This window comes from Grampus griseus (assembly GCF_964374135.1).
Source record: "Grampus griseus genome assembly, chromosome: 4".
Taxonomy (NCBI): Eukaryota; Metazoa; Chordata; class Mammalia; order Artiodactyla; family Delphinidae; genus Grampus; species Grampus griseus.
The window spans coordinates 142,789,381-142,813,524 of record NC_138997.1 but is presented as its reverse complement, the minus strand read 5'-3'; the positions used below and the strand labels follow the sequence as shown (position 1 = coordinate 142,813,524).

The following is a 24,144-nucleotide window of genomic DNA, read 5'->3' as shown; positions in this document are numbered from 1 at the left end:
TCAGCCCCAAGCCAATGCGGGGCGGCTTCAGGAAGCCCATCTCCCAGACTGGACAGCCTTGTTCTGTGCGTCCTGCAGGCCTGGGAGCCAGAGAACATGCCTGGGGGACGCTCTTGGTGATTTCCAACCTCCTGGGAGATGAAGCTATCGTGTGGGCAAGCCAGGATCCCACAGGCTCACAGGGAGGTGTCCCTGCAGCTTTCGGGTCACTCTACTCTCCCCCCACCACACCCGTGACCATGCTGCCACTCGCTCCGGGCACCCAGCTTTATCCCCCATGAGAAAGTCCCATGTGAGGCCAGGGCCTCTGCTGCCTTGGTCTCTGCCAAAGTCCCAGCCCAGTGCCTGGAACAAAGTACCTACCCAAGCACTGCCTGTTGAATGAATAAACGATTACCTTAACTGCCAGTCCTGAGATGGGTAGGAGGGGCTCAAGGCTTCCTTTCATCACACCAGACGGCTTACGGGGAACAGCCACAAGGAAACCGCCCCCCTCCTTCCCTCTCTCGCCACAACGAGACTCCACCCCACGTGCACATCTGCGTGGGGTCCTCTCCCCCTGTCCCTGGCACTGTCCCCTTACCCGGAGGAGATCTCAGAGCAGGGCCAGGCAGTTGTCTGGAGCCCAACCCAGCTGGACGTGAGCCACGCCAGCTGGTGCCCACAGTCACCGGGCCACATGGAGCTGGGTTCTCCATCACGCATATCAAAGCTTCCTCAGCACAGGACGGAGGGAAGCAGGCCAGGCCTGCGCCCACTGAGACGCACCATCACCTACATCCTCCCCAGAAGGAGCCCGAGGGACACGCTCACCACGCACAGCTGGGCAGGCACGCCCTGCAGCGCACAGGGCTCCGCTTCCGTGCTAGCTGTCTACACAGGGCCCTTCCCCGCGGAGGTGGCCGGAGCGTTCGGGTTTTTCGGCCACTCCACACAAGCTTGCCGGCTCCTCCGGACGGGCACACAGCCCTGACCCTCCCTGGTTCCAGAGTTTCAGTGACATCAAGAACCTCCCAAAGGCCTCAGACAACCACAGGTAGGGGGGACACGTGTTTTTTTAACTTGACTGCACTTCATTCATCCACGTCAAGGGCCTTGTGGCTAGTGTTTTCTTTTTTTTTTTTTTTGTGGCTACTGTTTTTATGTGTTGTTGGTTCATCACAGAACATCTGGCAACATCAAATGACAGGGGATGACTTCCGTTTACATAAAGCGCGCACACAAAGCGAATCTCTTGGCTGTTAGAGCACAGGTGTTTGAGCAGTAGTGACAGTGGCCCCATTCTCCGCCCTCCTGAGGACATGTCACCACGTCTGGCTCCTCTTCAGAGCCCCCCACACCTGGTTTGCACGGGCGCTTGTGACGGCGCAGAGCTCTCTTCTAAGAGGTACGTCACCCACCTGCAGCCCCGGTACCCGCACCTGTTGCAGGGCCAAAGCCTCTGCCTGAGTGGACAGTCCGTTCTGGCTGGAACCCAGATGCAGAGCGAGGACTCTGTCCCTCACCAGGGCCCAAAGTGTCCCAGTGTCCGAGAACCACCAGAGACAGCCACTGCCCTCAGCAACAGCTCAGGGGCAGCCCCACTCTCTGCTCAGCTGCGACCAGCTCCTGGGACCCAAGGCAGACAAAGAACGCCACCACCCCCATCCAGGGGACCTCGCCACTGCGACCGGCGGGGGGTGTGGGGATGCCGTGTGAGAAAGGCCCAGTCATGCAGAGGAGTGTTGGCACACGCTACACTAGTCCTCGGAGGACTCCTGGAGCATGGGCACGCCTCCCCATGAGCCTGGGGGTGTCGGAGGAGAGGGCACAGCCCGTTTCGGAGGACCGCCAGGCCTGCGATCTCAAGGAGTCTGTCCTGGTTGATGAGCACCGAGAAGTGGGGATCCCATCGGGACACCTGCTCACCAGGGTTGGGGCAGCCCAAAGGCCAGAGCACACAGGCCTGGCAGCCATCAGTCCCCCGTCTGGACGCCTTGTGGCTCTCACAGGCCCTGCCCCCCTCCTCCACCGCTCACCCTGCATTTGTCAAGAACCACAACAGGGAAAGAGTCTAGAAGTTCCTCACGATGTTAGGCACAGACTCTGCTCCTGGGTACCTGCCCAGGAGAATGAAAACATATGTCTACACGAAAACGTGTACATGAAGGTTCACAGCAGCCTTATTCACAAGGGCCAGAAGGTGGAAACAGCCCAATGTCTGTGGATGGATGAGTGGACAGATAAAGGGCGGCCTATCCGTACAGTGGAATATGACTCATCCTTAGAAAGGAAAGTCCTACACGTGCTACAGCGTGGATGAAACAACGTGAAGAAAGTCAGACACGAAAGGCCCCATACTGTGGGGCTCCTTTTATACAAAACGTCCGGACTGCAGACTGGAGGTTACCGGGGGCTAGGGGAGGGGAGAGCGGGGAGAGATTACATCAGGGATACAGGGCGCTTCTGCGGCTGCTGGAAAAGTTTGTAAACTGGGGGAGACTGCACTGAATGTGCGCTCTGACGTGGTTCACTGTATGTCATGTGAATGTCACCTAGTTCTTCTAAAAAACAAGATATATAACAAAAAACCAGAAAACGCCAACAGGCCTCAGCAACAAGCCGGATGTGTGCCCCAAAGCACATCCTTGGGAAGGCGCTGAGGGGAGCCCCAGACAGCGGGGCACGCACACCGGTCCACCCGCACCGGGTCCGAGTCTTTGGAGCAGAAGCCACGACTCCCCAGCCCCCCACAGGCCATGCTGCACAGGGAAAACAGGTGACGTGTCACACGTGACACTGCCATTTGCCTTTCCGGTTTTGTCCCCGTGGGGAGGCAGGGCGTCCACTCAACAGTCCTTGACTCTACGATAATCTGGAGCACGTCTGCATAGACCAGTCAGACCTCCCCAGGGCCCCAGCGCCCGTCAGAGGCTGCACACCGACCACGTCCCTCAGGTCACAGTGGGGCACTGGGGGCAGAGGTGGGGAGCGGGCCAGACCCGAGGCTGTGGTCTTGGTCAGAGGGAAGGTGCCGGTGGGCAGGGGGGTGGTCCCAGTGCCGTCGGTGCCGGGAGGGTAAGGAGGGGCAACCAGGCGGTGCCGCCATGTGACAATGGAGCCCAGCATCGTGCATTCGAGTCACCGTCACTCAAGTGGGCCCCTTGGTTCTCTCAAAGCAGTTTCCAAATACCCACAAGACAGGCTGCCAGTGATCTAGGGTTCCGCCGTGATGGGGCCCGCGCGGTGGGACGGGGCGCCGGGGAGGCCTCGGACACTTGGCTGCCCCCGCACCGTCCCTTCTGGGTGTCCCCGACTGTGAAGAGCTGGTAGGTGTGCTCACGGTCCCAGAGAGCCCCAGCCTGCTCGCCCAGCTGGCCCAGCGCTGGCCAGACACGAGCGCGCTGCGGGCGCTCAGGTGGACGATGCCCGGGGCACCGGCGTGGCTGATGCGGGGAAACGGCCCACCATGAGCGCCTTGTCCGGCACCTCGAGTGTCCCTGATCAGCGACATGAGCGGCGGGCGTCTGGGCGGGGTCCTCTCTGCCAGCCCTGCATGACCGGGTCCCCGGGAGCCAGGTCACGGGGCCGTGGGGGTGGGCAGCCAGCCCTGGGGGCTTCCGAGGGCCTCCCGTTCGGCCAAAGAACAGAGCCCGTCAACACAGGGAGCACATCGGTCACCCGCTCGGGTGAGGAGACCAGAGCTGACCCGGGGTCCTGAGCCCACGTCCTGGGCTTGTGAGCAAAGCCACCGCTGGGCCTGGGTGTGGGGTAGGGGACAGACGCCTCCTAGCAGCCTGCGGGCTCCTGGCGCAGGGGACGTGGGCTACTCATCACCCCTCTCCACACGGAGACAAGAGCCTAAACCAGCAAGACACACAAGGACGCAAGAGACACCCAACGGGGTGGAAGGTCCCGGGCTGAGACGTCCTCCACGTTCAAGGGTCCTGTCCGGGGGCAGCGGCCTGCAGGACCACGTGTGACCACCTCCTCCTCTGACAGTCAGGGACACCTGTGCACGACCTCAAATGCGGGGAGAAGATGGCCCTGCACGGACCTCCAGTTACACAGTGCTGGCCAGTCAACCCAACAGACACAGCCCTTCTGCACGAGGCTCTCGGCCTGACCCGGAAGAGGTAAGGGATGGAAGTGAGGAGAGGGGATGCCGCGTCCCTGGCCCAGACGCACCCCAGGACTGAGGGGCCCACCCCCAGCCCCCAGGACGGCCCCTGGCTGAGAAGGGCCCTCCCCGGGCAGCCGCAACACCCCACCTGCAGGCAAATCCCCGGGAGCGTGCTTCCCGGCTCCCGCCAACCCACTTCTCGGTGGGGTGGGTGGGTTACCTTGGCCCAGCTTACAGCGCGGGATAGAGACCCCTCCCCGGGGTTGCCCCTCCTTCAAGCTGCCCTGAGGCACCAGCTGGCAGGCTTGCTCCACCTGCATATCTGAGAATAGCAGTGCATTTGCCACGACTCCTAAAGCTTTATTCCTTGCTTTTTATCTACTGTGCTTGGCTTTGCTGCCTTCTCGCCCTCCTCTCCTTCTTCGACTGCATTGGTTACATCTTCTTTATTCTTTTTTCCCTCTCCTGGTCTGGAACTCACCCTTCTGTAGCTATTTTCCTAGGGTTCGCCTGAGTTAACTCACACTCTCAGCTCAGGGTCTGAAGCCGGCCAACACCTCCGGCCTCATCCTGAACCAGCGAGGCCGTCCCGGGTGTCCCGGGCGTTCCGGGCATTACCGTCCAGGGCGTTACAGGCGTTACCGTCCAGGGCTTCCATCCCGGCTGGCTCTTGAGGCTCCTTGTCGCCAGCATCTCCGCTCCCGGGATCTGCCCCCACGCTCACTTCTGACTGCTTCTCGCCTCCCACTCCCTCCTCCTGACTTTGACTTGGCTTTTGGAGAACATTCCCCAGTTCCCTTCAGCAAGGATTTGGGGGCGGTTACTTTTTTGTCTTCGTGTAAAACTGTCTTCATCTGACTCTCCTCTGCGGATGGCAGCCCAGCCCCGCGGGGACTCTGCGTGGAGCCAGGTGCCTCCTCCCGGCAAGATCCCTCGGCCCCCAGAGTCTCCGGCCCACTGTCCTCCCTCGAAGTCCCGACACGCCGTGCATCCAACGTGCCTGTCTACTTAGTCCCGTTTACTCCGTTGAGGACTTGGCCTTCACTGAACCTGAACATCCATCAACACAACTGACAAAAGCGTCCCCTTCTCTCTGGCCTCTCATCCTGGAAGCCCTGTCAGATGCACCTTGAACCCCTCACCTTGTCCTCCGTGTCCCATCCCCCCTCAGGTTGCCTTTCACCGCCCTGGCCACCTGCTGGGTAATCTCTGCAACCACCTTCCAGGTCAGCAACCCCTTCCAACGTTTAACCCATTCCTCGGGCTGGGTTCCAGCTTTGAGTTTTTAAACCCAGTGACTGTCTTTTTCATTCTGGGAGCTCCATTTGGCCTTTGTTTAAAAGAGCCTGGGTGTTGCCTTGTGGTCTCCTTTCCCCCACGTCTCGGACTGTTGTAAACGGCAGTCCCCTTAGCCTTTGCTGTTTCTGATTCTTGCTGAGGGGGAATCACTTTCTCGGGACTTTTGTAACTTTTTACTGTGAATTCCACCACAGAGGTGCTGCCTGGGGGTGGGGGGGGTGCCCTTCTGGGGTGGTTTTGCATTTTATTCCGCCAGGCACCCAGGTGACTCTTAGCACCAAAGGTGGGGGGGGTGGGGAGACTTTCCCAAGCTCCCTGCCACTGAGGGCGGGGCTCCACGTGTGAATCCCTCCAACCCACCCAGCCGGCACTCAATGTCTGACCCAGCAGGACTCTGTCCACTCACCCCTCTTCGGGGAGCGCTCGCCAGGCTGCAGCATCCCCACGCCTACACCACCAGGAGGGAGAGTTGGCAGCCCCTCCCCCGATGGGGCGCTGGCCCCGTGGGGACAAGGAAGCAGCTGGGCCTCTGAACGCCAAGTCCCTCAAGAGATGTGGCCCCGAGCATCTTTTCACTCAGCTGCAAAACATCTTTTCCCTTGTTTATCTCAAAAAAACACTACAATTTGCAAAAAAAAAAAAAAAATCTCTCCAAAAATGCTGAAATTCTTTTTTTTCAATTGAAGTGAAATTCACATAACCTACAAGTAACCATTTTAAAGCGTGCAATCCAGCCCCGTTTAGTGCATTTGCAATGTTGTCCACTCTCCAGTTTTAAAGCTTTCTCATTGCCCTCGCCGAAAGAAACCCCATACGTTTTTGCTATCGTTCCTCATCCCCCCCCCACCCCCGCGGCAACCACTGATCCACTTCCTGTCCCTGTGGATTCGCCTTTCCTGGACATTTCACATAAACGGAATCACACGCTCTTTGTCCTTCTGTGTCTCGCTTCTTTACACGGAGCATCAGGTTGTCAAGGCTCATCCACGTTGCACTGGGTACTTCACTCCTTTTCGCGGCCGAATAGTATTCCGTTGTGTGTATATACCCCATTTTATCGGTATTTCCCTGTTCACTGTTGATGGACATCGGGGCTGTTTTCACCTGGCTATTCATGTTACTGTGCGCATGGGTGTACAATTCTTAAATGCATCTAACATCTAGGTGGTTGAGTCTGCTTTTAGACTTTTTTATAACTACAATATCCCTAAAAACAATCGGAAACATTTCCAAAAATTGAAAATGCAAGAAAAGAATTACTGTTCTAAAGACATCATCCCTACAATGGGTATGCTAACCCATTTTCCCCAAGAACCCAGCCAGTGTACCCCCTTGGTTGGAGGGTGGTTTGTCAAGGGGAAGGCATTAGCTGGAGTAAACCCCACCACGGCAGAGACTTACAGAGCCCCTCATGCAGAGCTCAAAGGACGCCCTCAGCCATGAAGGGAGCCCCATGTGGAGTGCCCCCAACATTGCCCTGTCCCCGTCCAGCACGAAAACTATGAGAAAATGGAAGGGCTTCAAAATACTTACTGTAAGAAGGAAAAAAACATTCCATTCATCTTAAGCAACTACTCTACATAAATTACCATAACATGAAATGTTCTGTTCTACTTTTGCTTAATCTATTCAGATCAGTGGGAAAAAATCCATTCATTTTTGTCTTCCTCCTTCAAACACTTGAATTGCCCATCAATATCTAAGTTTCTTTGCAATCCAACTGTAAAAAGTACAAAAGTAATTGTTTCACCAAATGGAACTCATGTAAAACCTGATGGCAGCGACAGCTCATTCCCGCAGGACGTGCACAGCTCAGGACGGGCTGCTTACGGATTCCAGCTCTGGGGTCAGACAGACCTGAGTTCAATCCCAGTCCTGCCTCCCCCTGCCTGTGAAGGCTCCAGCAAGTTCACCTCATTTGTAAGACAGGGTGCATTCGGATAATCCAAATGTTAACAAGCACCCCCAAAGCCTCAGTGCCTTAAGCAACAGAGATCTCTCCTAAGCTGTCACTCACTCCCAGCCCCTTCCCCAGCTCCTTCACTCCCCCATGGCCCTGGGGTCCTCTACTGGATCCGGAGCCTCCTGCCAAGGAACCAGGGACGCAGACCACATCCACAGGAGGACAGCTCAAGAGGTCTGGGGTTGGGGCTGACATGGTGGAACCCACTGTTGTCCACACTGGCTAAAACTCAGTCCCAGGACTTTCACTTGGGACAGGGTATCCAGATGGTAGGCAGCGTCTCTGCTACGGGGGAAGGCGCAGGTAAAAGGACCCCCGGGACGCCGGAGTGCCCTGAGTCAGGGTCTGTTCTCAGCAAATGAGCACGAAAAGAAGTCGGGGTGGGGGGCACCCGTCGAGACATTTCATTCTCAAAATGACCCAGTAGGAGCAGCCGGCAGCCACGATGGCCTCTGGGACTTCAAAAAGTCCTCCACGCACGGTTCTGTTTCAACCCCACACCTCCGGCCCACCTGCAAGTTCCGCTGATAGTGACAGAGGGCATTTCTTGAGCCATCACTGTGAGCCTTTGACAGACATGGTCCCCTCAAATTCCAGGCAACGGGTCCCCTCACCCCCGCCTGGCAGACAGGGCTGTGGGAGGGGCGGTCAGGGTTCCCACCCAGGCCGTGCTGCCCTGTCTGTGGCTTCAACACCAACAAAACACGTAAGCCACGTGGGCCGCAAAGACTGAGGGCAATAAACACGGGGGAAATGCTGACAGCCCACAACATTCTAGACACTTATTTGTCTCTGAACTGGAATCAGCTCCCCTCTGTCCACCTTTGTGTGGGCACACGGCACACACTTCAGGGCTGTGGCTACTCGATGCTGTCAACTCCAGCAAGACTCTGCCTGCAAAACCAGCAGATGACCGTTCAGTCACTTATGGACTCTCAGATGTGAATTTTCACACTTACAAAACAAGTGTATCTGGTGTTCTGGGAATGTCTGGCAGCCTTATGGAGAGGCACTAAAGCCTCCTGACATCACCACCTCAGAATGAAGGGTCAAATGAAGTCGCCCAACACACTTCCCGTTCAGAGGGGGGCAGTACACCGAGGGTTCCTTTCCCGCCATGCCACCGCCTGCTGGACGCCAAGGCCAGATATCAATTAGGCGAAGCTTAAGCCTCCCTGCCTGTGACTCACCCATTTAACAGAAACCGTATCATACATTTCCCATAAATACAATGCACTGATGGTAAAGCACAGACCCCTAAGTGATGACATCAGAGTTGGCACAGAGTTGGCACAGAAATTGATGCTCGCAGCCTGTCAGCAGCTCAGCCTCTCCCCTCCCGGCCAGTGCCGGCGGCACAGGCTGGGCGTGTGCAGCCCCACAAGCTCCCGCAGCCCCAGACAGAAGTACAGCAAAGCCTGGGAAAGGAGGCGAGAGCTGCCCCTGAGTCTACCTAGCAGACCCGGCATGGGTGCTACAAGCCTCCTTGACAAGTGGACTCTCGGGCCCTCCCATCTGCCCAGGCCTGACGATGCTTGTGTGTCGTAAGGAAGGCTCTCTGGGGGAGGTGGGGCGGCCAGACCCGGCAGCAGGGAGCGGGGCCCAGCGCTTTCTGAATTCAGGGACAAAAAACAGGTGCACTGGGCCAGCCAAGCCCACTCTGACTCAGCACAGCAGAGCATCCTTCCTGGGGCTTCCGAGCCCCGCTCTGGGCCAGGCACCCGCTGGCAGAGGGAGCTCGGCGCTGGCACAGCCTGTGCAGTAGGCGTCCGCACCACTGGCTCTCCTGCAGCTCACCTCGGAGACAAACGTGCAGCTCCAAGGACAGCCTCAGCCGCAGCTGGGCACTCAGAATTTATCGGCCGAGAAAGAACTAGTTAGCAGCCTGGCTAGAAGTTAACACTAAAATCCCAAGACCCTGGAGCCGTGTCTGTGCCCAGCGAGGGCTGCACTCAGTGCTCTGAGGACAGCAGCTCGTTTCCCGCTCGAGCGAGCGGGGAGAGCGAGGCCCGTGCTGCTGCTGTCGCGTCCCAGTCACGGTCACGCTCAGGCTCCCGTGCAGAGCCCAGGGCAGCAGGACCAGGTCGTGGGAAGACCACCGTCTCACTCGCCTCCACCACGACCCCTGCCGCCATGCTCCGAACCGGGGGCTTTGCTGACCGTGTGGCTGAGTTTCTCTGGGTCCCCGTCATCCGTGTCGTCACCGCTCACCCTCAGCCCCCGTGGGGGAGCCCTGTAAGGACAAGTGGGCTGTTCATCGTCTGTGTGTGCCGGGGGCCGTGCAGACACAAGCCCAGGCCTTTCCCCAGCCCCGGGGGCCGCTCATTTAACACCTGAAGGGCTCCCAACTGCTGCTGCACTTCCAGGGTGTGGCCCCCTCCACCCGGTGGTCAACGTGCAGAGTGCCAGCCACCAACGGGCAGCTCCATGCCCACTGCCCACGGCTGGGTGTACCAGGACTCTGGAGAGAGGGAGGGGCCCTGGGCACGGCTCTGGATGCCCAGCTGCTGACTGAGGCTGGGTTAAATCAACAGCCACGTGGGAAGCTCCACACACATCCCCCCACCCCCAGCCCACAGCAGGCAGAACTGAACTCTGCAAAGATCAAAGGGCTCTTCTGTCAAGAAGCGCACACACCCAGCAGGTTACACGGCTTCTCTCTGAGAAGGTCATTTCATCCCTAATCGGAACCCAGGATGCTGACAAAGTTTCCAGATAAACATCACTTGGTAAAGCCCCGTACTTACAAGGAATGCTTCCCCACAAAGAAGGGGGACAAGGAAGATCAATGACCCACCTCCCAGAAGTGGTTTGGGGGTGCAGACAAGAGAGTTCTTCATGAGGTGCACATGAAGCGTGGTAATTACCGTGGTAATTACCATGGTAATTACCATGAGCGTGGTAATCGCCGTTCATCTGGACAATGCCACCTACCTGCCAGTCAATTCTTCCTCAAAGATGGAAAACACAAGTTCATCCTGTACCATTACTAACATGCTCTTTGATGGTGGCCAAGAAGACCTGGTGGGGTCCGGTCTGGGTCCTCCAACCCCCGCACCAGCATTTCACACCTTAGCACAGTCAGCAGGGATCAACGAGAAAATTATAACCCAGCATGAAACACAGGTATTGAGACTTTTGTTTCAACTGAAGACCCCGGTATTCCAAAATGTTTCCCCTCTGAACGTTAACTCTTTTTTGGAAAGCCTTTCCCTAAACAAAAGCAAAGACACTTAGAAATCCTGAACACTTTCCATGGAAAAAAATCAAAATACTGTTTAAAAGACTGCCTTAAAGAAAATAAATGGAAATACGGGAGTCTGCAAATAACTACTGTACACATCAGGTTGGTCTGTTTGTTACTCAACTTCGGTAGTTGTTAATGATTCAGATCTCAAAAATTCTAAGTGTCATATAAGAATGTTTTAAAGCATTTCCAAACGCTTTTTAGAACTACAAGAACAATGAATATTTTTGGTTCCAGAATGTTTTCCACTGCACTGTAATGAACAAGAAGCTCAGTGTTCAGTTTTAAACCAAAGCAGGGATTAAATCAAGAATTCAGTTTGAATTGTGTATCCATCTAAATACAACAGTGGAAAACATCGTAACTACAGGCAACGATCTCCCTCAGACACATCCTCCCACAGCTAACATTTAACACTTCAACCCTTCCAGGCCCGGAAACCTCCCAGAACTGACTCCTGCTCTCACTTGTGCCAAAATGTGTTCAATCAGACAGGAAGGGGAAGCATAAAATTCAATTTATAACCTGAGGCCAGTATATGAGCTCTGGTTTGAAAAATGAAAAGCTACTGGGGTGGCCTAACCCACTCCAACCCTTCAAATAATTAAGACATTTAACCCCAAAGATAGATGTCCAACAAGGAACTACCATGCTCAGACTGACCGCTGGGCAAACACACAGAGATGTGTCTTGAGTCCGGGGGTCAGACAGCAGGCCAAGACACCACAGTGAAGGAAAGGAGAGGACCAGATGAAACGCTATCCCCTCCCTTCTCCTAAGGCGCACAGCTCTGGGCTGAGTCGCTGGGATTGGCTGACTCACCAGCTCTCCACCTTGCCCTGGTCAGCCCGGGGGCTGGCTTTGGAAGGGCAACTGCCTGCTGAGAGGGAAAATTAGGAACACGACTCTCAATTCTGGGGCACAGTCTCACGGGTAGTATCATTTTCCACTTTTAAAGACTTTTCCCTAAACTGAAACAGGCAGGGCCACTGAAATCATTCAGCTGCAGATGAAACAGATTCCACGTTGCTTTTCCGTCCCTTCCAACAACGTATTACAGTTAGGCAATCCTAGAAGCAAGTCCTCTTCCACAGCCACGTCTGGAAAAAGGCATGCGGGGCCCTAGTACCCTTGGCAAATGTGTTTTCAGAGACACCAGAACGTTACTATGATACATTTCTCTGCTGGCCCTGCCGTTTATCACTGAAGAACTGCTGCTGCTGCTATAACCCTCACAACAGCCTTCTGACAAGTCCCCTTGGTCTTTAACTGGTGACAGAAGCCACACAAACAAAAAGCCACTCCTCGTACACACGTCGCGTGCACAGGCTGCCGCCCTCCCCTGGCACCCTACCCAGCACCAGCAGGTAGGATCAGAGCCGCCTGGGGGGACTGCAGCAAGGAGAGGGCTGGGCAGGAGGCTGCCAAGGGCAGGGAGGCCCCAAACCACAGGCAGCTCCGGGAAGCACCAGGGTCACACCAAAACACCACCAATAAGCAACTGCTACAAAGACAGGGAGGTGCGAAGGGGGAGCAGGGCTGCGCAGCTGCACCGAGCAAGTAAGAACCCATATCCTCTCTGGGCCAGGCCAAGGCCGAGCAAGGGGCGGTCCCAGGCACCCAAAGCCCTCGACCCAACACTGGGAGAACTCTCCGACCCCAAAGGCGATGAAGTATGAGCCCTTCCGGTCCCTGAACTCGCCCCAGGACCTCGGGTGCCCATCCTCCAACGGACCCGCTGCAGGAGAGCAGAGATTTCAGGAACACCTCCCCCCCACCAGCCCACCCTGGGAGATCACCCACGGTGGGGGAGGGGAGCAGAAAAGCCAGACCCAGAGAAGTGGTCAGCCCTGGGCAGGGGGCGAAGCGGGGTCAGTGTTCCTTGGGTCGCTCAGGCACACTGTGGATGTCCGAGGCGCCTAGACGTGACCACTGGCCCCACCCCGGCCAAGACGCTCCCCCAGCCAAGACCCCAGCGCCCCAGCCCTACCGCGGTGCCAGCCGCCAGGGTCCGACCCCCGGACGCCTAGGGTGCCCCCAGGACTCTGCGCCCGGCTCCTGGGCACCGCCGCACCCAGACTAGGACTAGCTCTGGCCGCAGCGGACACGAGCCCTGGGCAGGCGGCAGGGACGCAGCGCCCGCAGTGCGACTGGCGCAGCTGCCGAGGAGCAGGGCGCGCTGCCCAGACCCCGACCCCACGGCCGGGGAGGGGCGCAGCGCCGGGAGGACCGCACCTCCGACCCCGCTGAGCCTGCGGCCCCGGGCGCACTCACCCCGCCACCGCCGGGCAGGGGACTGCCCTGCATTTGACAGCACGCGGGTGGGCACGGGAAAAAATGGGCACGGGACAAGGATGGGGACGCGAACTGGGCCGAGGCACGGATCGGTCCTGGGTCGGGAAGGCAGGGCCGGGACAGTGGGATGGGGACCCGCTCTGCACACACAAGGAAGGAGGGGTCCGTCCGGGACCCGGGAGAGGGACATGGGGGTCCCCTCCAGAACCTGGGGTAAGTGGGGAGAGGGTCTGTTCCGGATTGCGGAGGGAGGTTAAGAGGTACATTCCGGGTCCAGGATAATGGGGGGGGGGAGGCAGAAGAGGAACGAGAGAGTCATCCCTGGTGTAAGGAGGGGGGATGGAAAGGTTTTTCCGGGACCCAGGAGAAGTAGGAGGGGGTCTGCTCGGGCGACCACGAGGTGTGAGCAGGGCACCACGCAGGACCGGAATGAGAAGGGAGAGGGGCCCATCTGGCAGCGGACAGGCGTGGGGAGGGAGTGCACCCCGGCCGAGGGTAAGAGCAGCAGGGGAGGTTTGGAACCGGGCGGGGTGGGGGGACCCGTGTAAGGGGGAGGGCGACGGTGTGAGCAAGTCGCGGAGTGGAGGGTAGGGTGTCGGCGGCACCACGGAGTGGCCGGTCCCGACCGGGAAAGGGGGTCTGCCTCGGCAACGAGGGACGGGTCCGCTCACCTTGGGTTTGTACAGCCACTTTCGGAACCTGTTCATCATCGCCGCGCCGGCCCGGCCCGGCCCCGGCGGCCCTCACCTCCGCAGCGCTGCGCCTGGGCCCGGCTGCAGCGCGGGGCAGGCGGACGCGGGGCAGGGCCGGGCCGGGGTCCCGCGCGGACCCGGGGCGCCGGGCGGGCGGCGTCAGGTGCGCGGAGCAGGTGCGCCGCCGGGAGATGCTCGGAGAGCTGCGCGCGGCACTGACCCGCAGACCGCGGTGGGCACGCGGACGCGCTGACTGACCAGGCACGGGGGCGCCGGCTCCTCGCGGCTCACTGACACCAGGTGCCTCGGCCGGCCACCGCCGCCCGAGCCACACATGCGCCGACGCGCCGCGAGCCCCAGGCCAGCCGCAAGCCACCGAGGCTGCCCAATCCGGTCGCTGCGCCGCGCCGCGCCCCGCCCGAGGCGCGCTCCCCCGCAGGCGACCCGGCGCGCCCGGAGGGGCCGAGAACTACAAGTCCCGATGGGCATTGCGGGGAAGAAGGGGCCCTGGATGTGGCGACCTTCCTGGGCTGCGGGCGCTGTGCATTCTGGGGGTTGTAGTCTCCCCTCGGACGGCTCCGGAGCGTACAGTGGTTGCTAGGTGACAACGCCCAAACTGCGCCCCAGCACCGCCCCTGCCCTGAGGGTTGCCGGTCCGGCCGAGCAGAAGTGGAAGGGGAGATCCACTGCTATTCCCCAATCCCCTCGCGCCCGCTAGCCCTGCAATTTCTGTGAGGCGGGCGGTGGCGAGAAGGGAGGTTCCGGAGCGCCTGCGGAGCCCGCTGACAGGTACGGGGGGAAGGGAAGCAGGCGAGACCCGAAAGGGGGCCGAGGCGCGTCCCCTCAGCACCAGCACCACCCACGTGCAACTTCCCTAGCTCTGCGGGCCAGTTCTCGTCTTTCTTGTTTCCCATCTTCTTGCTTTCGCTCACCACCTTTTTGGTCTTCTTCCCAGCTCCTTGACTAAAGTTAACGGTGCTTTTTTTTTTTTTTAATCGCCACAATAAACGATGCTTTTTAAAAAGATACTCTCCCGTATTCACTACTTCCCCTAGCCATGCCCTAATTTGGACCCATAAAAACAATCAACAAAATCTGAGAATCTATTAAGTGCTAAGCAGAAAGCTAAAAACAAGTGTGTGGTCTCACTTGAAACTCCCTCTGGTGCCTGAAGAATCAGGGACAAAGAGGCTGCTGCGCTCTGGCTGTAGGAGGGGACCCTCCCCCAACCGCCTTGCGCTTTCCCCTGCCCCCACCCAGCAGCACTTCGGGTACGTGCGGATTTAGGGTGCACAAGAGGGAGGTAACTCTCTCGATAGAGAATTTATTCTCTGCTGCTCATGTTATCACTGGCCCAGCGTCCAGGTGCTCAGCTGGGCTGGACTCCCTGGCCCCTCTATTCCATTAGAGTCAACGTGAGTCTAGGCACCGGCAGCCGTCTGAGATTTCCCTGAGTGTTGGCAGTCCTCCGGGTTCGTTTTTGAGGACCTGATTGATCCTCCCCACTCCCCTCCAGCTACCACCCAGTCACTGCTCCCCTAAAGAGCAAAACCCCTCCGGAGTTGCCTCTTATCTCCAATTCATTTCCACCTTTTCTCTCTTGAGCCTGCTCCAATCAGATTTTCACCCAGCCCCTCCTCCCAGCCTCTTTAACTAAGTCATACTTGACCTCCATGTTGCTAAATCCAACTATGAGAGCTCAGCCCCGCCTCTTCCAGGAACAAGTGTCCCAGCTGAGTACTCCCCTCCTGGACACACTGTCCTTACTTGGCTGGAACAGGTCTCACTCTCTGCCTCTCCTGCTGTGGCTGCTCCTCTTGAGTCTCCTTGGCTGGCATCTCCTTGCTCCTCAACATCCTGACTCTAGAACCCCGGGACTCGGTCCTTGGAAGTCCCTCTATCCACCCTCTCCCTGGCTGACTTCCTGTGGTCACATGGTTCAATAAACAACCATTTTCTCCTGACCTTCCCAAACCTGCATCTCCAGCCTGAACCTTGCCCCGGGACTCTAGACCCCTTTCCCTGTTCTTTGCCAGTTGGATGTCTACCAGATTCCCCCAAACAAAACGTGTCCAACTGCACTCCCATTTATCCCCCATAAATCCTGCTCTTCCCCCAGCCACTGTTTCCAGTCTGAGAACTTGGGTAGACTCTCTGTGGGTGTGCCCTTGGCCTACTCCAAGTCTGGGACTGTTGTTGCTGCTCAGAGCCTCCCTTCCTATGCTTCCCAGTTTGAAATTGTGCTCAGGATGGAGGCTGACCTCAGGGAAATGGGTGTATAGTTAGGATTAGATTCAGCTTTATGCAACGAAAAATGTCAACATCATAGTGACCCAAACAAGATTATCGGTGTGTCCATAAAATAGGTCCATGGGGAGGCACCCCCAAAAGTCATCAGGGATCTGGGCTCCTCTAGCTTGCTCTTCTGCCATCTTTGCTTGTTTCCTTGTGATCCAGAATTGCTGCCTAAGTTCCTCCCATCACCTCTGGAGTCCAGGCAGCAGGGTGGAAAAGAGAAGAAGTATATGCTCCTCCCTTTCAAGGAGACTTTCTGGAAGTCTCAAACTCTTCCACTTCTTGGCATACCTAGATGCCAGGAAGGCTGTCGTCCCCCCACCCCCACCCTGTGCTCTGGGGCCCTTGGCCTGCCACCTGCTGTCACCTTCCTGGAAAATCTCCGGCTTCCCAGTCCCAAGCCTGCCCCTTTCTGGGCTCCCTCCCTGGGCCGGGTGCAGGGCCCACCCATCCACAGAGCCATCATTCTTCCTGGTTGGAGATGGGTTCCCTGAACCCTGGTGCCCAGAGTTATCACTGGGGAGTCCGAGGCTACCCTGCACCCCTCCTGTCCCTTCCTACGCGACCTGCTTCAGGGTGCCTCAGGAACCCTGTCTATCGATTCTGGGATATTCCCTTGCATTGTGTCTCTCGCATTTTCTGGAACTCCTGTTAATTGGAATTCAGATCTCTGGAGTGGTTCCCGATTTTCTTGGTGTGTTTCTCCTACTTCCTACATCTTCATCTTTTTCTGCTCTCTGGGAGATTTCCTCAGCTTTATCTTCTGCCTTTTCTATTTATATCTTTACTTCTGCTGTCATATTTTAATTTCCAAGAACTCTTTCTTTTCCTGCAGATGTTTCTTGGATACCGTATCTTTCTCCATCTCTCAGAGGTGGTATAGTTGTTTGTTTCCAGGTTTTTCCTGCTGTGTATGTTGTCTGCTTTCTCCTACTTCCTTTTTTGCTGGTTTCTGTTTCCCTGTTTGGTGTCAGAGGCTCTCTGCGTGTCTGGTGGCATTTGGCCTTCGTTCTCTTTCAAGTGATGGTGGGGGGGGACTCACTCAGTGGACCGTGATTGGCTGGGATTGGCCATCTCATTGGTGACCCCCAGTGTCAGTGTATGTGGCTTTTGTTTTTTCACTCAGTCTCCATCCTGGAGGGCCTCGGTCTGGGTGCTGCCATCCAGAGCCATTCCAGCTTGTTGGGTGGAGAAGAGGTGCCCCTGCTGTCCCCAGGGCACTAGCAGCCTGGCTTTGCCAATAGCTGGGGCGCAAGAAGCCAGCAGCGTGGTGACCCAGGGAAACTGCTCAATCAGTGTGGAACAAGGGGGGGGGGATGAGAGAGGAGCTCCTGGGGGGCTTGGGCACCCTGCCCTGAGGACAATTTGGGGGTCACCTGTTAGAACCTCTTCCTGGGGTCCCATTCCTACCCCAAGCGGCTTCTCCAGGGTCAGCCAAAGAAGGGCTCTGAGCAAGCCAGTCTCCTGGAGCTTGTCTGTTTCTGGAATGCTCAGGCCTGGCCAATTACCAGCTATGCATCCCCTCTGGGTGCTGGTTACCTCACCTTTAAAATGAGGGTATTGAATGTGGTGACCCGAGAATTCTTCTTGCCCCAAACTTTTGTGTTTAGGTCCCCCTCTCCCTCCGAGCAGGGCCTGCTGAGTCAGCCACCACCAAACCCCAGCTGGGCTGAGGGCCGCTCAGGCTGACTCACGAGATGCCTCCACTCTCTGGCCTGGCCTCTCCCAGGGGTCATCCCCACCCGCGCACAGCTGGAGGGCTTGGGGGCACGTGGGGCGGCCAGGGAGCCTCCAGGGGCACGGCAGAGAGGGCTGCTGGGGCTATGGGCGAGTGGGAGCCTGGGGGCGGGCTCCCCAAGGCCTGCAGGGACACAGTCCAGGAAGTGGGCCTGGGGTTCCCCCCGCCGGGGTCCCCACTTCCCTCCAACACTCCTTGTCCCACAAGGTCCCAGGCTCCCTGGTGGACCTCCTGTCAGTTTGGTGAAGGTCCTTCGCCACCTGCCGAGCTGACAGCCCAGGGTGCATGGAGGGCGTGACCTGTCACGGTTTGCTTCTAGGGTCCCACCTGGGAAGATGGCCTACTATGGAAAATGCATTGAAACTGTGATTAAGCTACTGGACCAATTTAAACCTGAGAAGGACAGTCCCGAGCAGTTCCTGGAGGCTGCGGCCACCTCCCTGCAGGTAAGGTCCGAGTGGTGGCTCAGGGCTCACGGGGAGGCCATAGCAGTGACACCTGTCAGAGTTTTTGGTTTTTTTAAAATTTATTTATTTTACTTATTTATTTTTGGCTGCGTTGGGTCTTCATTGCTGCTGCGCGCGGGCTTTCTCTAGTTGCGACGAGCGGGGCTACTCTTTGCTGCTGTGCGCGGGCTTCTCACTGCAGTGGCTTCTCTTGTTGTGGAGCACGGGCTCTAGGCGCGCGGGCTTCAGTAGTCGTGGCACGCAGGCTCAGCAGTTGTGGCTCGCGGACTCTAGAGCGCAGGCTCAGTAGTTGTAGCACACGGGCTTAGTTGTTCCACAGCATGTGGGATCTTCCCGGACCAGGACACGAACCCGTGTCCCCTGCATTGTCAGGAGGCTTCTTAACCACTGCACCACCAGGGGAGCCCTGTCAGGACCTTTTTAGTTTCATTCCTAACAGCCGCTTTCCTTCCTTCACGAGGAGAGGCCCAAGGCGAGATTCCCAGCTAGCCAAAGGCTTACGTCAGCTCTCACTCTGAATCTCGGATGCCCTTCAGGGATGGGACCCCCTCTTTGCTTCAGGAGGCACTCCTACCTCCCAGAATGTACATCAGACTACTCTCGTGACAAGGGAACATGGGCGCCGTCACTCGGGTTGCGTCTGTGGGGTCGTCTCACCCTCAGGCGAAGGTGGACGGGAGTCAGCCTCACAGGCACCTCAGCCCAGCACCCTCCACTGGGGCACGTCTTCGTCCCCCAGGGCAGGGATGTGCGTGGGGCAGAGGGGCCGCACCTGGAAGAGCTACTCGGCCCTTGTTCCCGTGCCCCGGGGGTCCCTGTCCTACCACAGCCCACCCCACTTCAAGCACATGCAGAGAGACCCTGGGCTGAAGTCTCTGGGCCCAGGTCTGACCTCGCTGTAGCACCTCGGAGGGCTCCCTGTGACTTGACCCCGCATCCGTCCGTCCATCAAGGACAGGTACCAGGAACAGGGGTACGCGTTGCCGGGGTGCCGCCTTCATGACTCCGGGCCGTGGACTCCGTTGGACGGGGCATCCAGAGGAGACTAAGTCCACCCAGGCAAGCGCTCGGGGATTGCCACTCGGCCTGCTGCCCCCGTCCCCCTCGCCTGCGCCCCCGGAAGGAGGAGCAAATGGGGTCTTAGGGGATGTTCGCCATGAATCGACAGCTGCAGCCTTCCCTTACTCTGCTTAACGAGGCCCGTGAGCGGCTTTGCTGGCCCTGGGATGTGACTGTGGCCAGGCCCCACCCCCATACACCTGCAGGGGTGTGGCCTCTGCTGTGCCGAAGACAGACCCACCTTCCCTTTCTCCATCAGCCGGCTTGTGGTGCAGCAGCTGGAAAACCTGGTTGGGAGGATGGGGGGCAGGGCCCCGGCAGTGCACGCAGAGCTGGGGAGTCTGGAAACCAAAGCCTCTCTCACAAGAGAAAGCTTGGGACCGCTGCCCCAATCCCTACTCCCCTGTGTCATTCAGAAAAGGATGTCTCTGCCAACTGGAGCCTGGCAGTCAGCATGGACTGGGGCATGGGCTGCACCTCCTCAAACCCTCCCCTGAAACCCTAAGCATTGGGGGGGAATGATGAAAACAGCCAAGGCCAGGCCCATCCACAATCCTTCTCTTTCCCAGTCTGAGCTGGCCTTGCACAGCTCAGCGCAGCCCCATCCCGGCCGGCCCGCCCCTCCCCACCTGCAGGCCCGGCCCCTTTGTCTACTCCTTCTGTCCGTCCGGCCTCACTCCCCTCAGTGGGTCTTTCCCATCACCCACAGCTGCTATGCATTCCCTCAGCCTAAAAAAAAAGACCTCTCTACTCCAATTCCCTGTGTCACCCACGTTTCTCACCCTCCATTTCCAACGAGACGCCTTGGTGTCCTTCTCTCTGTCCCCAACCCCGGCCCCCCAGGCCCTGCCAGGCATCCCTTACCACTCAGCAAAAATGGTAACGTCCCTATTTCTCCAGAATAATTACTGAAAGTGGGTTTGTTACAACAAATAGTTTGGGATGGGAATTCCCTTGTGGTGCAGTGGTTAGGACTCTGAGCTTCCACTGCAGGGGGCACAGGTTTGATCCCTGGTCAGAGAACTAGGATCCCACAAGCCACGCGGCACAGCCAAAAAAAAAAAAAACAAAGTAGTTTGGGGATTTTTTTCCCACATCCGATGGATTATTAATAGTAAATGAGCCCTAGCTGTCACCGGTGAGCCATGGCATGATGACAGACATGTGCAAGGCCGTGGGGAGGGAGGCACCATGCCAGCTCGGCCCCCAACCCAGCGGCGCCCTGAGTCTTCCAACGGGGCCATCTGCGTCTTTGAGATGTGCCTATGCTGGACGGACGGAGAAGCAGCTTCTTTTAGAGATGCACCTGTCTTTTCCATCCCTTCAGAAAGCCATCCTAAGTCCAAGTGGAATGGTACACTGGAAACTGACACAGTTTGGACAACGTACCTTTACGTCCAGCTGTCAGAAAACTGGTGCAGTACACCGATCTTGTTAGGCCAGGGCTCAAGACTGCCACCTGGCAGAGAATTACACAGCACATAGACCCACTGGCAGAGAGTCCCGGGAAGGGCGGGGCTGTGGATTCAGCTGGGTCCCCCAAAAAGAAATTTTGACGTCCTCACCCTAGTTACCTGTGAATGTGACTTTATTCTGAGATACCATCTTTGCAGATATAATTAATAATCTCAAGATAGGGAAAAGTCCAAGGATTTGTGGATTGGGGGCAGGGTGTGGTGACTCTCCCTCTCTAGACTGAAGCCTGGGAACCCCTCGCCTCACACACACACCTCACACACACACACGCGCGCGCACACACACACACACACACACACACACACAGAGCAGCCTCCCAGCCTTCTGACAGGGGTTCCCTCGGGCATGGTCCCGATGGCATTTCTGCACAGAGAACATATGTCAGTGGGAGAGGATTTGGTCTAAGATCAGAAAGGGATCCATTTACCGTTGAGAGAAAGTTCTCCATCAGCAGCACGGTGCGCGAGGGGGGCTAAGGTGTAGGGAGCAGCCTCTCCAGACGCCAGTCTGTGGAGTGGTTGTAGAAACAGAAGTGGCCTGACGTCTGGGAACAGCACTGAGGACCCGGCTGGGGGCCTGGAGCTGGAGAAAGGACGGAGGGCAGGAGGGGGCGGCACCAGCGACAAGGCACTGCTGCCAGCCAGCGCCTGGCCCTCAGGGGGGAGCAGGAGGGAGGAGGTGCTTCCCACCCTGCCTCCCTCCTGCCCCAGGCTTTGCCCACCCTCACTGGTTAATGTCTCTTTGGAACAAGCGTCATTTCATTAGTTCACCACCTATAAGGGGGATGGAGCCTGAGGGCGTCACTCCTCCGGGCTACCCAGCACCACAGCTCAGGCACCAGGACCACCAGGTTGGGTGTAGGAACGTCCAGAGAACTGCCTGGGCCTGCAGGACAGAGGTGGGGTGTGATGGGCACAGCAGGCAGCTTGGGGTACCCAGAAAGCCCATGAGGTCTGAGTAGCCCTTGCAGAAGTGTCTGGCCTTGAGAGAGATTCCCTGAGGGTGGGAGGAGGGGAGAGAAGGAGATCCAGCCACTCAGAAAACAGTGGGCAGGAGGGCAGGTGAGCTCTGAGCAGGGGAACGAAAGGCTCAGCCCTGGGCTGGTAGGAGAGGTGCCCGGCAGCTGGTCAGTCAGACAGTCTGGGGGTGAGGCAGGGTTGGGGAAAGGCTGGTTCCCCAGCCCGAGTGAAAGGGGTGGGGGGGAGGGTGGGCAGGGAAACCGGAATGGGCTTGTGCAAGAGGCTGGGGGAAAAGCAGGAGTGGGTGGAGCCTGGAAACACCAGCCCAGGTCCCTGCGGGAAGGCCCAGGGTGGCAGGGTGGCGGGGTGGCAGGGTGGCGGGGTGGCAGCGGCCAAGTCCCAGAAAGCCTTGTTTCACTTTCTAGTCCATAGTGTCAGAGAAAACCTGGGCTCAGGAAATATTTTTTATTTTAATATATTTTTTAAATACCTGATATGTTGACATCAAAGATCCAAAACCCAAAAGGTTCCAAATGGTACCAGCGGGGGTCTCGCTCCCACACCGGCCCTCCCAGGAGACCAGCGGCCTGTGGTTCCTTCCAGAGACCGTACAGGCCTGTCTTGCATAGATAATAGATCTGGAAAAATTTTGTTTAAGCTCTCAATTTTACGTTTAAAAGTTATATATAATTATATATGTATTTTTAAAATCTATTTCAAAACGGTAGCGCATTGTAACACAGTCCTGCCTTTGCTTTTTTCACTTAACGAGATATCCCGGCGACTGTTCCACGTTCTTATCGTGAAGCCATAAGCATCCTTCTGTCTGGCTGTGCCGGAGCCGTCGCAGCCACCCCCATGGACGGGATCACGGCTGTTTCCAGTCCTTAACTGTTGCAAATCACCGTGGGACTGACTGGCCCACTTGTCCCGCTGCACCTGGCCAGATGCGCCCAGGGTCAAGTCCCAGAAAACACACGTGCGAGAGCATTGGCCCTCATGATTTCAAAAGATCTTTCCAGTTGACCCTCCACAGAGACCTCCACGTTGACACTCTGTCTGGCAGGTGGGGAGTGCTTGTTCCCCTATGGCTTGCTTACGTAGCGTGCTAGCAAATGTTATCTTTGCCAACCAAATAGGTGGGAAAAGGCAGTTGGTGTAGTTATAATATATTCTTTTTTTTTTAAGACAAAACCCATACTTTTATTACAGTTTATTTATTTATTTTTGGCTGCATTGGATCTTCGTTGCTGCATGCAGGTTTTCTCTAGTTGGGGCGAGCGGGGGGCTACTCTTTGTTGCGGTGCACAGGCTTCTCATTGCGGTGGCTTCTCTTGTCGCGGAGCACGGGCTCTAGGCGCGTGGGCTTCAGTAGCTGTGGCTTGCGGGCTCAGTAGTTGTGGCTCGCGGGCTCTAGGGCACAGGCTCGGTAGTTGTGGTGCATGGGCTTAGCTGCTCCGCGGCACGTGGGATCTTCCCGGACCAGGGCTCGAACCCGTGTCCCCTGCATTGGCAGGCGGATTCTTAACCACTGCGCCACGAGGGTAGTCCCTCTCCTGTTATATTTTCATGAGTATTTCTTTTTCTGAACTATTGCTTGGACCTGTGTCTGTTAGGAAACAGTATTTGGCTATAAGAACACCAGGAAAGCAGTGGCTTAAAGAAATTAGAGGTATCTTTGCTCACATAAGCAGTCTGCACATAGGCAGTCCAGGGTGGGTTCAGCAGCTCTGTGGTGCCATTAGGAACTCATTCTCCTTCCTGTCTGCTTATCCAGCCTTAGAATGTACCCTTTGCCTTGTAGTCACAAAATGGCTGCCCTACTCCAGCATTGCGTCCATATCCCAGAGAGAAGAGGAGAAGGACAAACAGTATAAGGCAGGCACCAGCGGAATCTCCCTAACTTTCAAGGCGCTTTCTTGGAGGCCACACCTAGCAATTTGCCATCAGATCTCATTGATTGGAGCCATGTGCCACATCAACTAGGGGCCTGGAAAAGTTTTAGCTGGGCACGTTGCCTCTCCCAACGAGACAGCTTTCTCTTGTTAGGCAGGGGCTAGTGTGGGCATCCGGCAGCCTCAATTTCCTCTGCCTACTTTTCTGACTTCGATCTTTGCGTCACTGATTAGCATGAGGCCCTGTGTATTGGTGACATGAATTTCAAACCCTGGGTTGCAGTAAGAGCGGCGTCCCGGCCCCGGCCCCTGGTCTAGCTCTGTCCTTTCCCTGTGGCTCCAGCAGGCAAGCTGGGCCTGTGAACTCTGAGGACCTCTTGTGGGAATCACTACAGGTTGTGAAGAGCTGGCAGGCTGTGGGCCTCTGCTTCCCCTGCCCACAGCCCAGCCCCTCCCCAGGACTGCCCACGAGACCCTTGTCGGAGCACTTGCCGCTCTCCCCGGAACCTGCCCTGGTCCCCAGACTCAGGAGTGCTGAACTTGACCAAGGCCCAAGAGTGTATCAGGAGCTCAGATGCCCTTGGGTGTAGCCCTCTGGCCTCAGTGACTAAGGCTGGCCCAGGACTCGGGGTTGGCTCCGTGCTGGGGCCTCCTCAG

At 57.3% G+C, this 24,144-nt stretch overlaps 2 protein-coding genes across 3 annotated transcripts in view; one reads left to right on the top strand and one right to left on the bottom strand.

Moving 5' to 3' along the window:
- Window positions 1-13,616, bottom strand: part of ZFYVE28 (zinc finger FYVE-type containing 28) — a gene marked incomplete at both ends in the record, with an annotated part of 117,359 nt that extends 103,743 nt beyond the window's left edge. For both annotated transcript variants that reach the window (XM_082653702.1, XM_082653703.1), the window contains one exon: window positions 13,578-13,616. In XM_082653702.1, the coding sequence (XP_082509828.1) occupies window positions 13,578-13,616 (39 nt within the window). The remainder of the gene's footprint in view (window positions 1-13,577) is intronic.
- Window positions 13,617-17,966: 4,350 nt separating this feature from the next.
- Window positions 17,967-24,144, top strand: part of CFAP99 (cilia and flagella associated protein 99) — a gene marked incomplete at both ends in the record, with an annotated part of 36,589 nt that continues 30,411 nt past the window's right edge. Inside the window, one exon of the mRNA XM_082654045.1 lies at window positions 17,967-18,077. Coding sequence (XP_082510171.1) covers window positions 17,967-18,077 — 111 coding nt within the window. The remainder of the gene's footprint in view (window positions 18,078-24,144) is intronic.